The sequence below is a fragment of the Chaetodon auriga genome, chromosome 23 (assembly GCF_051107435.1).
Source record: "Chaetodon auriga isolate fChaAug3 chromosome 23, fChaAug3.hap1, whole genome shotgun sequence".
Taxonomy (NCBI): domain Eukaryota; kingdom Metazoa; phylum Chordata; class Actinopteri; order Chaetodontiformes; family Chaetodontidae; genus Chaetodon; species Chaetodon auriga.
Window position 1 is genome coordinate 15,774,646 of NC_135096.1, and position 17,868 is coordinate 15,792,513.

The 17,868-nt window shown below is 45.8% G+C and overlaps 1 protein-coding gene across 6 annotated transcripts in view; it reads left to right on the forward strand.

The window, feature by feature from the left end:
- The window catches only part of atp11a (ATPase phospholipid transporting 11A), a 41,129-nt gene that overhangs the window by 7,561 nt on the left and 15,700 nt on the right, over nucleotides 1-17,868 (forward strand). For all 6 annotated transcript variants that reach the window (XM_076723181.1, XM_076723183.1, XM_076723185.1 and 3 more), the window contains exons 2-16: nucleotides 11,426-11,548; nucleotides 12,007-12,096; nucleotides 12,621-12,701; nucleotides 12,814-12,921; nucleotides 14,484-14,612; nucleotides 14,883-14,986; nucleotides 15,077-15,124; nucleotides 15,385-15,449; nucleotides 15,537-15,618; nucleotides 16,437-16,587; nucleotides 16,681-16,878; nucleotides 16,995-17,108; nucleotides 17,229-17,288; nucleotides 17,366-17,532; nucleotides 17,624-17,695. In XM_076723181.1, the coding sequence (XP_076579296.1) occupies nucleotides 11,426-11,548; nucleotides 12,007-12,096; nucleotides 12,621-12,701; nucleotides 12,814-12,921; nucleotides 14,484-14,612; nucleotides 14,883-14,986; nucleotides 15,077-15,124; nucleotides 15,385-15,449; nucleotides 15,537-15,618; nucleotides 16,437-16,587; nucleotides 16,681-16,878; nucleotides 16,995-17,108; nucleotides 17,229-17,288; nucleotides 17,366-17,532; nucleotides 17,624-17,695 (1,592 nt within the window). The remainder of the gene's footprint in view (nucleotides 1-11,425; nucleotides 11,549-12,006; nucleotides 12,097-12,620; nucleotides 12,702-12,813; nucleotides 12,922-14,483; nucleotides 14,613-14,882; nucleotides 14,987-15,076; nucleotides 15,125-15,384; nucleotides 15,450-15,536; nucleotides 15,619-16,436; nucleotides 16,588-16,680; nucleotides 16,879-16,994; nucleotides 17,109-17,228; nucleotides 17,289-17,365; nucleotides 17,533-17,623; nucleotides 17,696-17,868) is intronic.

The following is a 17,868-nucleotide window of genomic DNA, read 5'->3' on the forward strand; positions in this document are numbered from 1 at the left end:
AAGATGCACATACAGTAAATAGTCAGCTGCGACAGCATTCTGTGAGATAGTTGAGGCGAGCGCTGGTGGGAGGAGTGGACTGGATGCTGGGCTCAGTGGACTGGCCTCCTTCCAGGATTTGTGCATCAAACCAGCGTGGTGTCCTGCCAACGCCGGGGGCCAAGTGCAATTGGGGATGTTTTAAGTGCATCCTGTTCAGTGAGTAACTTCACTTTGTTTCATGATCAGTTGTTTTCAGCTGCAGATGCAGTCGCACAAAACATTACATTTGATACGTTTAACGGCAGCGTGAATAAAGTCATTCAGTTGTTTGATTTACCGCTTCTGCAGCTGTAACTTTAACAGCTGGAAAATTAAAGGATCTTACTGAGATCTCACAGCCTCTAGAAATCCATTTCCACCATGGTGACTGGTCCTGGTCAGGTGACTGGTCTCATGAGGGCCACATGATGCCGCTAGGTTCCCCCTCACCCCTCTGATTTGTCCTGTGATATTTACTCCCCTGCTGAGACGTGATAATCACACTTGTTGCTAAGAAATTTCAGGAATGGAGGATGAAAAAAAAAAGTTTTTTTGTAGCAGTCACCCCCTTATTGACCATAAAACAGCACAGATCTCAATCTGACGCATATACAGACGTCTTTTAGAGTCAGGAGGAAATGAGAAGGATGAACAGTGAGACAAAAAGAATCAACAGATGATGGACGAGAGACCAAAGAAAAAAGAGGATTTAGACAGTGAGATAACAGTCAGTGGTAGAAGTGAGGGCAGAGGAAGAGGGAGACTGTTAATCTCATGGTTGTCAAGGAGGTAATGAAGAACAAACTGACCATACAGTCATTCTATCCTTTCCTGCACCCTCTCATCCGTGTGTGTGTGTGTGTGTGTGTGTGTGTGTGTGTGTGTGTGTGTGTGTGTGTGTGTGTGTGTCTTCCTGGGTGACATGGAAGGGCAGCAGGATTCATGGGGACATGTGACAGTGAAACAGTGAGTCGCACAGAACAGAACAGGGAGCAGTGAAGCTCAGCTGAACTCAGCTGAGGGGACATGAACTAAAAGTTGCTCTGAAAGTGCATTTGTCCGTTTTGGTCCTTCAGGACGAAAGAAGAGTAGCTTTAGATGAGACAAACACCCCTTTCATTGTCTCATGCACGTTAGGAAACACTAATAATTGAGCAGTTTGAAACAAAGAGAGGGAGGCCAGAATTAGGATTCGAATGCTGTTCTTTATCAGTTGATCATCATGTGATCGATTTAGAGTCCTGGGAGCCTGGACCAGCCAGACCAACCATGAGGGAGGACCGGCTTTCAGAGGAGTCGAGTCAGCTGGCAAACGGAGAGAAAAGAGGCAGAGAAAGGTTGAACAGACGGCAGAGTGGGCCTTCATCAAAGACCCAGTGCCTTTTGAGTACAGTGTACAACATGGCTGTGTTTTCTGTCTGAGTTTGAATGGATTTCTAAGGCCAGTAAGAATGAAGCGGCTGATTCAGGTAAAGCTTTACTTTCCAGAAATATTTCGCTGCCTCGTTGCTTCTGTTTTTGTTCCATTCAACCCCCCGTGTTGATGCATTCTTTATCAGACCTTGCTCCAGTGTGGCACAGGTTTACGGTGCTCACAGTCGCCCAAAAGTCACCTGATCACGCTCGCCTCACGCTGCGGGGTGAAGCTGCACTGTGAAGTTTCTCGAATTCTTGCTGCACTTGTGGCATCAAAACTAGTTGGAACTTTAGTGCCCAGAAACCCTGTAAGGTGATGTCAGTGATCTGCCCACAGCGGGTTTACGGTGACTCACCCAGCTGCCATATGGCAAAATGAGGCTGACGCTGTTTGAGCTGTCTCTGGATAGACAGTGAGAGCCTGTCAGGAGACGGTTTCATGAAATTATCAATTAGGAATCTTGTTTGATTCAAGCAAACAATCTGAGTGTATCAGCTTCAGCTGTGGTGTATTATAACAGGACGTTTTCATGATTTTATGACATGTTAGAAATGATTGATCAATGAATTTAATACACCAAAATATTCTGCATTTCATTGATTTAATGAAAATAATTGTTGCCGTCCTGATTTAATTGCTGAGTTGTGGAGATGCAGCAGTACACAGAGTTTTAATCTATATTCTTGAGTGTGTGTGTGTGTTTTGTGTGTGTGTGAAGTCTGGGAATGATTACCGGCAGCACAAACAGTGGTGATGAACACCATTAAGCAGCAGCGTCCCAACAGGACAAACATTAGGGAAGACCGAGAAGTGCTCCCATTAACGAGCAGGGGGGAGACGGAGAGAATGAAAAGTTGGGAAATAAACAGATTGGGAAAATACTGGAAGTATTGAAAGCATTTTGGTACGTTTGTCTGAGCCCCTTTGAGACACGTAGACAACATTACTTTACAGCAGGAAGTGAGCACTAACAGAGTGAGGTAAACACGTGCAGCAGACGAGCAGCTAATAGCACTGTCACCCTGAGGAAAATAAAAAGGCCTGATGAACAGAGCAGTGAAACCCCGCAGGAGTACAGGTTGTTACAGATAATAGAAGTGTGCTGCAGCTTTGCCCTAAGTGCTTTGTAGGTGGAGGAGTCAAATGAGATAAAACATAAATATTAGATATCAAAAAAAAAAGCATCTGTTTTGACGCAGCCACCTCAGGTTCACACCTATTTTCCTTCATGTCCACAGTTAAATGAGAAAATTGATACGGCTCTCATGGCTGTACATTAAAGCTTAATGGAGTTACGGAAAGAGTCTGTGAAATTGTAGGCAGCCAGAAGACGCTCCGGGAAGTTGCAGCTCCAGCCAACCTCCAGAAAACCACAAGTAATCATTTCTGCTCTTCGTTTTCTGAACAGATGAAACCGTGTTAATTGGTGAGCCGTAGAGGCGCTTGGCAAGAAACTGAAGACGCGTCTTTTCCAAGTAGAGTACGTGGATGTACAGAGCGCTGCTCTCCAGCTGATTAATGCTGTTTTTGTCCTCTGTCATACTGTGGGCTTTTACCAGCACTCGTGTTTCCCTCGTGCTGGGATCCGGAGCTCTGCATCATCTGGACGCGCTGTAGCCTATTATCTATTAGACGCTGTTACCTAAGCGCAGCAGAAAGAATTCCACATTCATAAACACATTCGGAGCAAGACGAGACGACGTTTTGAGGTGTGTGAGCAGAGGCGTGCACGCTACACGCCTCTGTTAATATGTGATGTGCCTCAAAGCCAGTTTGCCTCGAGGCAGTTGAATTCAATGCTGAACGGCTTGATTGACGTGTTTGTGTGGATATGAAATTCATATTATCCCTCTTCAGCTCTGAGTGTAACACCTCTGGTGGTGCTGTGCCTGCAAAAGCTGCCTTTCACTGGCAGTGCTGGAGTTATTTAAAGCGAGCCGAGTGTCCACAGATCAATGCAGGCACTTAGTGTGACCTGGGTCCTCGCACACACTCAACACGAGCAGACATGTGTAACTGAAGGGTTTGTTAGACGCTTCATAATTGTACTCGGTTGGATGCAGTGAGCCTGTGCTTCTGTGTCTAGTCTCCAGTCTACTTAGGACAAAGTTTAGAGCTGCTCTAGCAGACTTCTGCTGGTTTTTAGTCACCCTAATCCCAGACTGACTCTGAGTCATGCTGGTCATGTTTTCTATGTGATGCTTATAAGGAATGTGCATGCATGGTGAGCTGAGTATCGATCTACAAACTGCTGACAGTGATGGAAACGACTGTCCACCTCAGCTTTATAACATCTGAAGTCACAACTTCCAGCTTCTTTTAACCGTCAAGCCATTACAGCACTTACTCCCACGTGACCTGAATGCAGCATTAGGTCAAGTCACGGGGGATCATGTGACCATCAGCAGCACTCCCGGTAGCGGACACAATGAAGCAAGTATGAGTGTGTGTAAGTTTATTCCCTTGACGTCCAAAGAATGACTGTGCTTATACACAGGAAATGGACAACAATGGTCTTCTGTCCAGCTCTGAGGAGAGCCGCAGTGGTCGGCCTCTCAGCCGCTCTGCCTCCTGCTTTCCGTCTATCCTGCATCCACCTCAATGAGCGCAGTAACTGCTTACAGCAGCACAGAACAAGCAGCGCCATTAGAGCAGCTTTCAGGGCAGAGGCGTATTAATGCTGCCGCAGGAGCTTCGTCTCTGACACAAATAAAATACCTCGGGAAAACACTCAGTATTTGTAATCTGGGGTATTTTGGGGCATTAAAGTGATATCGTTTTAATCTACAGCTGAAAGCCATACGTGTGGTAACGCAGGCATATTATCCCAGCTCCCCACTGAGATGTGCTCTGTGAAAACCAGGCTAATGAATTTCTCTGTATAGCTGACAGAAGCACTGAGGTTACACCTCTCCTCTTCTCTCCTCTCCTCTCCTCTCCTCTCCTCTCCTCTCCTCTCCTCTCGCCCCATTTCTCAGTTTCAGTAGTTTCAAAGAGGAGAACAGTGATTCAGCAGGATGGGCTGGTCTTGCGGGAGTGTTGTACTTTGTATACAAACATAAAACTTTCTCTGTGAAGCCGCATAATGATTCATTTCCACATGTATAAAATTCAGCTGTGTTTATCCGTGTTGTGTCGGAGTTGTGTCATCACAGCAGTAATAACAGGCTGCAGTAACCTCTCTTATGTAATCATGCACAACAAGCGCTTAAGTGCAGAGCAAGTACTCGTTAATAATAAATAATATTATTTATATAATGCCTTTCAAAAACCAAGTTAAACAGCTCCTCTAGCCTTCAAACCACAAAACGAACCGGTGACACACACATGCGCGCACACACATAGCTGCACAGTGGTCTGCTGACCCACATAGGTAGAAGAAGCAGGTGAACGTCTATTTCAGCTCATTTCAGCAGATCGCTCAGGTTTTACTGGGCGGATCTTTGTGCGTGAACAGATTGTGATTAGATGAAGTCAGTTAATGCAAGCTAATAAAAAAACAGTGGTAATAGGAGGAGCAGTAGTTGTAGCATTGTTATGCTTTTCTTAGTAGTTTGGGGGGGGGGGGGGGTTGTGGTGGTTGTAACACAGGTACAAGTATTCCTAATTGTGGCAGCAGTCACTATAACCGTCATCCTTCCTCTGTGTTCCCTCTTCTAACTCTCCCCGTCAGGTGTGAGGCCTTGTAAGGACGTGCAGGTGCAGAGTTATGATAAAATCAGTTGGTGTTTCTCACACACACACACACACATGGGGGCCCGCACAAATGCTGAATCGTAAAGTTCACTGACTCTGATTAATACCAGCCGTGCTCTCATGTGATCGGGCTGGCTGTGTGTGTGTGTGTGTGTGTGTGTGTGTGTGTGTGTGTGTGTGTGTGTGGATGGTTACAAAGCAGTGAGGACTAGAGGGGTCAGATCATTAAATTCCCCAGTGAACAAAGACATACTCACACACACAAACATACACAAACACACACAGTCCCAATACCGATACCTGGGCTTTGGGTATCGAGAGCTGATCTGAGACCAGTTTTTGGAATATGGATATCTGATATCAGTATCGGTGCATCTCTAGTTTGAACTGATCTGTCCTCTCGTCTCTGATCATGCCAGAGTGGTTTTCTGTTTTAACTCCACACACAACACGAGGCGGTACTTTGTCTTTTTCTGGAGTTGAATTAGCTTTTTGAAGGTGTTTTATGCTTCTGTTTCTCCTCAGCCTGGCCTGTATGAGCAGCATCACTGTTCAGGTGTAACATCCATGCACGTTCATGCGTTTGTTGGGACACATATCTAAGCCAGAGGTATCACTGCAGGGGATTTGTGGTGGCGAGCTGCCCCTCCCTGCTCTGAACCTGTAATCATTTTGTGACCACAGATGTGAACATGCCATGTCAGGACACCATTTTCTGGGTTTTTCATTTGTGGTCTCTGATCAGAGGACACAGCTGTCGGGTGACGCTGAATTTTTTTTATGAATGAGCGGAAAATTAGAGAGCGAGACTTCGAAAGATGGAACCAGGCTGTTGGTCCGTTTCAGAAAGCAGCAATAATGGAGTTCATCAGCAGAAGTTTGGCGGTTTTCTCATGTTTACATACAGAACTTACATCAATTTTGCACACAGGCTGAATTAAAAACTCAACTGCGTGGAATCAGAGAGCTCTGATTGGCTGCTGATGGCCATGAAAAGCTCCTCCATGGGCGGCGTTGACAGCTTTTGGAGCGTCCACTTATCCTTTGGCTTTCGCTGGACGCTCTCTTAGCACAGACTCTGCTGGCTGCTGCCGTCACAGTGTGAACACGCCGCCGTGATTAAAGGTAGAGGAGTGTGTGAGGCTGGATGATGAAGATTTGTCATTATCCTTTTTTTGTCTGGGTGAGGCTGATGACATGGTGACAGATGGGGAGCACAGCTGGTATTTAATCTGTGACTCAGGTAACACACACACACCCAGACTGTCACACACAGATATCAGGGCGTTTATCAGGATATCACATATAACAATATACACAGCGCCGGCGGGTTGACTTTCAGTGTTTAATCCTCCACAGTGTTTACATCGTGGTTTTTTATCTGTCTGCAGTGTGGATGTACATACTGCAGCAGGTCATCACTTTATTGCCCCCCGGGCCTACCGGCAGATGTACAGCTCAAGATCTGTACGTGCACGTAGAGACGCAGGCGCTGCTATTTTCAACCTGCTCCTTTTTTAAACTTTGAGTCCATCAGGAGCAGGCATGAACAAAGTGGTGACTTTGGAAAAAGCGCTCTCTAGTACTGAGAATAAACAGAAGGCCTGAGCATCTCTACCAGCATCCCTACACTTATTTATCTTCCTCACCCTCTTAGCCAAAACGTTTTCCACGTAATCTGAAGTGCAGTCGTCCGCAGGCAGACTCAGCACGCGCTGTATGTCTGCATTTAATGCCCGGTGATTTAGGGAAGGGGACAGGATTCCTCTTATCTCCGCAGCTCAGTGGCAGCGCAGAGATAACACATGTGGCGTGTGCATGTGCGCAATCCTGTTTGCACATGCAACCCTGATATATGACACAGAGTTTAGATGTGGAAGTGTGTGACGGGGATGTGTGTGTGTGTGTGTGTCTGTCAGCAGTATCGCAGCGAGCAGGTTGTCGCAGCTTTCGATGACGCTTATTTTCAGCGCTGCCTGTTGCAGCAGGAGATAAAATACTTTGGGATTGGTCATCAGTGGAACAACAGCTCGGCCTTTAAAGCTGCACACAAAACAATAGTTATTTGTGTGTTTTGCAGTGATTTCTCTTTCGTGCTCGCAGTGTCCTGTAAATGTTATCTGTACTTGCCAGGCGTCATACAGCACGAACTGCAGCGTCACTGCAGAGACTGAATAGATTTTGACACTTAAGTTGTTTTTTAAAGTTCTTACAGTAAGCTTTGAACAGCGTGTTCGTGAATACACCTGATGACAAACTTAAAAAAAATTTTAAAAATGCATCTATTTCTCTCTGTTTTCCTCGGCCAAGCAAAGCCAATTTATACAAAATACGGCAAAATAGTCACTAATACAAGAAGGAGCAAGACCATGAACGGCTTTATGAGCTGACAATAAAATGCAGTGCAGGTGCATTTTGTACTGTAAGTGGTGACTGTTTTGGCTGAGTCCCGCATATAAAGACTTTGGTGTATAATGGTTGATGGTAGTGATGTTTTCTATTGCTTTTCTCTGTAATGGTTGGTGGTTGACGTGTGTGTAAGTCATGCTGCAGTCATGCGCTGGTTTAATAATGGATTTTTGTGGACGTATCAGGGTTTGCAGAGCTGTGGAAATGAATTTCCTCCTTCAGCACAAACATACACATGTGTCTACTCTCATAGAAACAGCAATTTTAGAAGACGTCTGCAAAGTTTTCTGTGCTTATTTGATCCAAAAGGCCTCTCTGCTGATGGTAGACATGCTGCTCTTCTTCTCTGGCTGCCACACACACACAGCTCCAGTGCTCCACATCAGATATTGTCCTCCTCCTCTCTCTCCTCATCACTGAGTCTTTCCCTCCTCTGCGTCTCTGGCGATGCGGATGGGGTGGGGGGTTGAGGGCGGCCACTTGTTTCAGGAAGTGTGTGCCGTCCGTGTGAGTGGGTGGGTCCAGCTCTTCCTGTTTACAGTATGGGCTTCTGTTCCTCCACAGTGGGGCTTCAGTCTGCGGCTCTCTAACGCTCTGCTCACATCCTGTGGGAGTGATGCTCGTAATTTTTAAGGTTTCAGTCAAGATTTAAGCCATTTAGACGTGATGGTTGAATTTTATAGACAGTTTTCATTGGATGCATGTGCAGTTTTTCTTTATTTTCTTCTTTTCCGGATGCATTTTCTGGCTCCCCACAGCTTTATTAATGCACGCCATTTTTTTCATTGACTTATTATCACGAGTTAAAAATCAGCTCTGCAGATTTGACTAAGAAGCCCAGCTGTCAATTAAAACGGTATAATGCGTTTTAAAATAACAGTGACAGTGTTAGTTTCACTTCTTTAATGCACACATGACTGCTTCATGCACATCTGTGTATATCCACCACTGAAACCCTGACCCTGAAATCAGTGAAATGATCCCGGTCGTATTTTTCCAAGTAAATACATACAGAAAACACACACACACACACACACACACACACACACACACACACACACACACCACACCCACTTGATGAAGACCAGGAGAAATGAGGCTTGTCTGTCATATAAATATATCCTGTGGACCAGTGACTACAGAGCTAACGTTGTGTATCATTGTCGGTGGGTGGCTGCTCTCATACATGTTTGATGTTGCAGGGATGTGTTTGCCCTTGTGTGTGTGTGTGTGTGTGTGTGTGTGTGTGTGTGTGTGTGTGTGTGTGTGTGCATATATGTGTGTGCTCCCATTCTCTCTACTAACATGGCTTTAAAGAAAGTGGATGTGGGTGCTGAGTGAGACAGACAGAAACAAAGCCTGTGAGCTCTCTCCATCCCTCTCTCCTGACCACAAATGTTTCCCTTCCAACTATAAATACACCCCTGAAACCTGCCGCGTCCTGTAACGTGAAACGCCGCGAAAAGTGATTATCAAGGTCCAGAATAGCCCAATGTCTCCAGTTACATCCAAAGACTGAAGGCCCAGGCTAACACAGGGCAGTTTTATTTTATAAGCCCGGCTTTTATTTTGTAAAGATGCCATTTTATTTGATTAAACACAGACAGGCTTTCATGTAGAAAGCTTGAATCCGGATGAAAGCTAAACATAATCGATGGGGGAGAGGTAGTCGGCTTAGAGGCCGTCCAGGTTGTGGTGAGAGATGGAGAGGGAAGAGGTGAGAAAACCAATAAAGCTGCATTAAGGATAAAATGGAAGAGATGACAGTCAGAGAGGAGGCCCACGGATTCTCGCTCGGTGCCATCTGGCTCCATTCACTGGGTCTGATAAACACAGATTCATTTATAATTATACTTCATTTTACTGCTCTTTATGTGCTACAGTACAGCACAGCTTTAGGATCTACCATCCAACAGGCAAATGGCTGCCACGATTCAGGGTAAGGTGCACAAAACTGATGCCGTCATGGTCAACCAATCACAGGGAAAACAGATCAGCTCGATCCATAAGACACTCAAGATTCATTGTTGTAAATTCTCAACTTTGAGAGGTTGGAACCAGCAAATATCTAGTAAATAAGATGAATTGAACTCCTGATATTGTATCAGTTTACTGTATGTCAGATTCAACCCGTGTGCCTGTGTGTTCCTGTGTATGCATGGCTCATTTCCACATGCAGACAGCTAACAGGAAGTGTGTGAGCAATGTGCTAGGTGGAGCAGACGGAGCAGGCAGGTGGGAGAGAAGAGGAGGAACAGTAACTGCGTGGGTGACAGATTTGGCAAGCTGTCCATGCTATCTGGTTTTCATCTCCCCCATCACTGTAAATCAGATATCAGTCAGTTAGCGTGGTCCAGCATCAATTCTGTCCTCCAGAAGGGTGAAGAAGAGGGCGATGAAGGCGGGCAGGTTGGGACGATACACCGCTCTTCTATAGAGAGTTGGAGGTCACAGATATAAATAGCCCTCAATCTTCAAAAAAGGTCATCTTGGAGCAGCGAGTTAACTGGTTTCTGTGTGTGGGAGTGGAGGACAGACAGAGAGGGTATAGAAACTGGGCCACGCAGCCTCTTGACACTCACCGGCCACAGATTACTGTCACCTCTTGTTAGCCTGTGTGTGTGCGCGTGCTTGCAGACACACTGTTTATCGATGAGTTTAACGACCAACACCGGCTTCATTTGTTGTGATTGACAGCTGCCGTTGCACGTGTATAGAAAATATTTCATGACAGAGGGAGAGAGTGGCTGACAGAGAGAGAGAGAGAGAGGTGGTGAGAACACAGAGTGAGGAGTGAGAGAGTGACAGAGGATTAGGTGTCTCGTCCAGGCCTGCCCCTCACTCTGGTTACTACAGGTCAAAATGACCAGGTGCTTAAAGATGGCTGCAGCCTGCTGGGACATGAACGCCCTCTGGACGGGGGGGCTGAAGCTGTTTAAAGACCATTTTCACGTCATTTCACTAAAACCTGAAATCCTTCAAATGCAACCAGCCAATGAGTGTTTACTAATCAGAGGTTTTCTGTGTTTAGGTTTGTTTAGAGCTGCAGAAGTGATTTAATAATTGATTAGTTGACGATGATTCGCTGCTTTTCTTTGTCTCATGGCATGTTAAACTTAATATCTGTTGGTTGGAAAACAACCAATTGGAAGACACCATTGCATGCTGTGTTTAACATAACATAATGACCATTACTGAGGAGCCTCCAGTGGCCTCCCTTCTCCACTTGTATTCATTCATTCATTCATCTCTGTTCATCAAAATCACACATTTATCGCACATTTCTTCTTGTCTTCCTCAGGCTTAGATGTAACTCTACACCTTTGCCTTCGTGTAGCATGCACAGACCTAAGTGGTCTGCGCCTCGACCTCCACCCACTCCTCGACCGCTTGCCTGTGGCTCTGACTCTGCATCTGAACCTCACACAATTTAAACTATGTGGTTTTTATTTTTCTAAATAATGAGAGGAAAGAAGCAGAAGCCTTCAGGTGTCTTATCAGTCTCTATCTGTGTGTGTGGGAGTGTGCGGACATGTGCGCATGTGTGTGTTTTCTGCATTCCAGCCCAAGTCACATGCAGGTCTATCTGTGGTAACAAAAGCTCTCATTCATGGAGGAGAAATCACTCATTCATTCTAACTCTGTAAACGTCTGCAAATCCGTCTGTGTGTGTCACCCAGTATTCTGCCTTCAGCTGGTGGTGTGTCGATAGGGTGTGTGTGGATCATCACGCGTTCACTCATCTCCTACGTCCAATAGGAGTCCAATAAAAACTACAAATGACGTTTGGTTGTGCAGCTGTTGGATGTTTATTCAGAACATAAATTCCTTTCTTTGCAGCGTCTGCTCACGCTCAAGCTTGTGTTTTTTGTCGTCCTGCAGTGTGTTGGTGAGGAGAACTGGGTGGACAGCAGGACAATTTACATTGGCCACAAGGAGCCTCCTCTAGGAACTGAGGCCTTCATACAGCAAAGATTCCCCGACAACAGAATAGTCTCCTCCAAGGTCAGTGAAAACACCCACGCATGCACACAAAGATCAAAACACACTTCAGTTAGATCTGACTGAAAAAGTACACAGTAAAACACAAATATGTTCCAGGAACAGAGCAGTTTTTACTACAGCATGAGTCAAGCTTGCTTTTATTGTGCCAGCGAGCTATTCTTGGTCATGTTTCGGGAAGGAAGACCGGAGGCCTCATGTATGAACGTGCACGCGTACCGAAAGGTCGCATGCGCCGGTTTTCACGCACACACAGGATGTATAAAAATGAACGTGATGTGAGAATGTGCGGCCTGCTGCCCACGTAGGTCCGGCGTATTAAGTGCATTGAAACCCTACTGGAACGAATTTCCTACATACGCGTGGATGTCAGAGCATTTATTCCTCTCAGCCATCAACTCTGAGTCGGCTGAGTTTAAACACTCAGCGTATTGTTTGACTGAACCGTCTCATGTTTGCAGTACACGTTTTGGAACTTCATCCCAAAGAATATGTTCGAGCAGTTCAGGAGAGTCGCCAACTTCTACTTTCTCATCATATTTCTGGTTCAGGTAAAAGTTTCCTTCTCTTTATTTGTTTTCTCTTTTTTCTACCTTTGTTTCTGCAAAGGATGCTGTAATTAAATGCTTTCAAATTTCTGTTTTTTACAGTTTTAACCTTCGCATTCTGGTCGACATTTTCCAATTTGTTGTGTTGCATTTCTATATTTGTTTGATTATCTTAGTAGATCCACAATGATCATTAGACACTTAACATACAGACTGTTCCTTTATTACTCCTCCTTAGTCCGAGTGACCTGCCATACGTGAAACAAGTCGGAAAAACCTGCAACACAAATCATAAAAAATAATAATAAACCTTTCACAAAATCCAGAGACATTAACATAAGTCACTGAGCTGAACTCTCTGTATTCCAGGAGTACAGGAGTGTAGGAGGGATTAAGTCCATCAGTATTTTTGTACTTATTTGCTCCCTGTAGAAGCCTGTAAAGGTCAGATAAGACTTTTGATATGTGATTCTGCCCTGAATCCATCCCAGTCGCTTAATTCTCTCTGTGCGCGTGTGTCACTCCAGCTGATCATCGACACTCCCACCAGTCCCATCACCAGCGGACTGCCGCTCTTCTTCGTCATCACAGTCACTGCCATTAAACAGGTGAGGCCCACAGGTGTTCATGACCAGTTTAACTTCTCTTCATTTTGCTTTATTGGCGTTGATATCAAACACTGCATCACATCACATCTCTGTCTCCGTTTCTCTCTGTCAGGGTTATGAGGACTGGCTGAGGCACAAAGCAGACAACTCTGTCAACCACTGTCCTGTCCACGTGGTGCAGCATGGGAAAGTGGTCCGCAAGCAAAGTCGCAAGCTCAGGGTGTGTGTGTGTGTGTGTGTGTGTGTGTTTGTGTGCGTGCATGTACCACCAGATAAATCACTCTCACCCCATATAACATGAACAGACCTTTGGTGCATTTGTTTTATTGGCTCATGCCAAGGGATTTTCCTGCTGCTAAGCTGTGTGTGTGTGTGTGTGTGTGTGTGTGTGTGTGTGTGTGTGTGTGTGTGTGTGTGTATTTAGGCCTTCATTTGAGTGCAGTTTAGGTTTTAGCTGTTATATTAATGTCTGTTATGTAATATATTCAGAACGTGAAATTGCAGCTGAAATATCAGAAGGATCTGTTACAGGATGAAAAGTCCTGTGAGAGAGCGAGTGTGTGTGACCGTTGGCTCATCTTCAGAGGTGTACAGGTAGTAAAGCAGAAGGTTAGCTTGTTAGGCAAACTGCATTAGTAGAAAGTGCATTAGCGGTGCGACAGGGTAAATGCAAGGTGCAAGTTAAAAGGTTCATTTATTCATCATTCTGCAACGCAGGGCTGTGTGACTTAACGCTAGCTGCAGTCCCTTCATGCTACTCACAGAACAAAATTTATATGTGAGAAGATGAAGAGAATTTTCCTTAAAAAGAAACCTAAAACTCTTAGAAATGGGTGTGTGTCTTTGCCTCTTTTTATATAAAATCAACTCTCTCTGTGCTCCACTCTGCAAGATGGTTAATTTCCTCTCATTATGAATTTTCACCTGCGTTTGAAATCCTGCCGCTGATGGCGGTGTCGTCCACAAATTTCATGGCAGAGTCCTCCTCATGTAGGGGTTTGCAGTCGTGGATGTACAGTTTGAACAAGAGGAGGCTGAGCACACGGCCCCTGAGGGACTCCGGTGTTCAACGCTAGAGTGGAGGAGGTGTGACTGTTTGTTTGCGAGGAAGTCCAGTATACAGCTCAGAGTACTCAGTGTGCGAGTTATCATGGGGGTATTGTGTGGAGAGCTGAAATCAGCAAACAGCATTCTGATGGAGGTGAAGGTGATGGTGGACGTTTTGAATGATGTGGGAAGACTCTCCTGTGACTGTGATACGCCAGCAGTAACATCAAGTAGCCTATTGGCACATGTTTTTGTCATGAGGCCCAGCAGCTTTACTCATATTCACTCTCAGCAGGATTCTTCTCACACACTGATGGTGGCCGTTCTCTGGAGGCGGAGGAGGCTTCACAGCTGACTCTTTGCTGAAGAGCTCAAAGCCAACATAAAATGTGTTAAGATCATCTGGTAACGTGGCCTCACACATGATGGGGGCGCTCCTGCTTTGGTAGCCTGCGATGGTCCGGAGTGCTTGCCACATATTTTTAGTGTTGCTGGTGTTGAGGCCTCTGTCCAGCCTCTGCTGATGCCAGCTTTCAGGCTCGCTCTGGCAGTGTTGTATGTCTCTTTGTCACCTGATCAAATGGGCGAAAGGCGGCTCGTTTGGCTCTGGATGGAGTCCTCACCTCTCCATTCATTCAGGCTTGGACAATGATGTCATTGTCTTTGTGGTGCAAACATGGTTCAGGGACATGCTGTTGAATCTTAAATCATCCGGCTGTTTTCTCATGTGCTCAGGTTGGAGACGTCGTCTTGGTGAAAGAAGATGAGACCTTCCCCTGTGACCTCATCCTTCTGTCCACGTCTCGAGATGATGGGACCTGCTACGTTACTACAGCCAGTCTGGACGGAGAGAGCAGCCACAAGGTGTGTGTGTGCACTATGTGTGTATTGATGACCAGAGCAGTTAACCCACTTTATCCATCCTGACAGCTGTGTGTTGTGTAGTGAAGTTAAGGCTGACAGTTTTCATATAATTAAAATAAATGTGAACTCCGCATGTCCTCCCTCAATCATCATCACCACACCACCTTTCCTTCCTATCCTCTCCTTGAATCCTCCTTCCTCTCCTGCATCGTTACTCATGTCCCATTCATTCTCTCCTTCCCCCCACATGTCTTCCCCCTCCTCTGCTAGACATACTATGCAGTTCAGGACACCAAAGCCTACAACACAGAGAAGGAGGTTGACTCCATCCACGCTACTATAGAATGTGAACAGCCGCAGCCGGACCTGTACAAGTCAGTGCAACACACATACCTGCACACACCTGAGGCCAAATGAATGCCTGAAACATGCCTGTTCTCACTTCTGTCCTGTTACCTACGCAGATTTGTGGGCCGTATCAACATCTACATGGACAATGAGCCGGTGGCCAGGTAACCCTGAAATTAATCAATCAGTTAAATTAAGTTTTCCAAAACACTCCTGTCAACTCCACATCAGGACACCCCTTTGGTTTCCTCTCACTCAAATGTTTGGAAGGTTATTCTTAGGAATTTAATTCAATGTTTTTGTTATTGCGTGGTGTGTGTGTGTGCATGTGTGTGTTCGTGTACTAGGATGACAGAACACAGCAATAACACCTGCCCAATAAGAGTGATGTAACAGTGAGAAATGAGCTGTTGTGTGTTTGCAGGCCCTTAGGATCAGAGAACCTGCTGCTCCGAGGAGCCACACTCAAGAACACAGAGCACATATATGGTAACGTCACCTCAAATACACCAACATGCTAATAATTAAAGTATTCGCCTCTGTTAATGTTCAACGTTCACTTCTGCCTCCCTTCAGCGGTTGCCATCTACACCGGCATGGAAACAAAGATGGCTCTCAACTACCAGACCAAGTCTCAGAAACGGTCTGCAGTGGAGAAGTAAGTTCGCTCTGTCTCGTCCATTTTCATGTACGTGTTATGTGTCACATGTCACCGTCTTTTTCTCAGTTAATGCAGGCTTCATTTGTATTTTTTACCCATCCTTCCTTCCATGTCTGCATCTCTTCATTATTCACCGACTGTGTCGTTGTCTCTGGCTCGCTGCTCTGACAATTTCTTTCCATCTGGCACTGACGTGCATCTTGTATCCAGATGGCGTGTAGATATGACTGACTGTAGGTGGATTACATTTACACTTGATAACTGGGTGTCTGATTAACTCATTGGAATTGTATTTGCCAAAATGAACTTGGCTCAGAGTAAATGCCTCGTCTCATCTGTTCCCATTATGCAATCTACTCCGACAAGTTCAGTGTCCAAGTACAAACCGCCTTTACCTGTGGGACTGATCTGCTCCGGCTCTCTGAATCCGTGCAGTTTTGTTTGCCTCCATTCTGCCTGTGGAACAGACTTAATTGTGCCTTTGCTGCCTCCATAGTTAGTTTGGATGATTGCACCGTCCTTGCATCATGGGTTCATGTTGTACTCATACTGGTGCAGACTGACCTTGCACATGCTGTACAACTCCAAACAGAATCATTACAAAAGATTTATTCATTCACTTTTTGCCAGCATGAGTGAGAATTTGTGCTATTTTTATGGGAAACAGTAGGGGGTCTAGATACATGTCAGTGGGTTGCAACACGTCCAGATGTCTCTGTACAGGTGTGTAAGAATATACAGAAACACCTCAGATGATATGAATTTGTCCACATTGACACTGCGATATAAAACACCTCTCGTTGTCCCCTCTGCAGGTCTATGAATGCCTACCTGGTGGTCTACCTGTGTATCCTCATCAGCAAGGCTTTCATTAACACGGTGCTGAAGTACGTGTGGCAGGCCGACCCCAACCGAGACGAGCCGTGGTACAACCAGAGGACAGACACAGAGAGGCAGAGACACGTCGTGAGTCTGTTCATCACGTCCCCTCAAACTGTTGGAAAAAAAACCTTCTTCATCCCCTCTTCACCTTCTCATGCTCCTCCTCCTCTTCCTCAGGTGATCAGGGCATTCACGGACTTCTTGGCCTTCATGGTTCTCTTCAACTACATCATTCCCGTGTCCATGTACGTCACTGTGGAGATGCAGAAGTTCCTGGGTTCCTATTTCATCATGTGGGACGATGAGATGTTTGACGAGGAGCTCGGGGAGAGAGCCGTGGTCAACACGTCAGACCTGAACGAGGAGCTGGGACAGGTAGCCCACGTTATTGTCCTGCGTAGAAAGAGATGAAAAAAAGAGTAGCTGTTGAATGAACGTGGAAGACAAACACACAAACGAACCTTCAGTAAGGCTAATCCTGCGCTCTGCAGGTGGAGTACGTGTTTACAGACAAGACGGGGACTCTGACGGAGAACAACATGGAGTTCATCGAGTGCTGTGTGGACGGACACGTTTATGTACCTCATGCCATCTGTAACGGACAGGTAACAGTCAGATGGACGTTTTCTGTTTCTTTTTATCTGAATATTCTTACTCAGCTCAGGTTAACACTGTACTTTAACTGTACTATGTTTAAAACTCTGTCTGTCCTCGGTTGTTCGTAGGTGATGCCCGGTGCAGCCGGTATGGACATGATTGACACATCACCAGGTCCCGGGGCCAGGGTGAGCATAGCCTCAGTTTTAGTGTGTGTGTGTGTGTGTGTGCACATTAGGCTAACAGTGTGTTTGCCCTCCACCAGGAGCACGAGGAGCTGTTTTTCCGGGCGCTGTGTTTGTGCCACACGGTGCAGGTGAAGGAGGAGGAGACGGTGGACGGGATCAAGCATGGCATCCACCAGGGCAAGTCCACTTCCTTCTACATCTCCTCATCTCCAGACGAGGTGGCACTGGTGGAGGGCATGAAGAGGTAAAGCACACACACACACACACACACATGCTCACACACAGTCAGTTCATTCACTCCGTTTCCAGTAATGGTGCTTTGCTCTGTGCCGCAGGCTCGGCTTCACCTACCTGAGACTCAAGGATAGTCACATGGAGATCTTAAATAGGGAGGATGAGATTGAGAGGTGAGTGTGTCCCTTTAAAACCACAACAAATCTCCATCAGCTTTAGAATCACTTCTCCTACATGTACTCATTATTTTTAGGCCTTTTTTCGGATGAATTCAGAGCAGTGATTAGCTGAGCTGAACTGCATGTGCATTCCTGTAATATGAGGTCAGTGCTGCAACAAGTGGGAG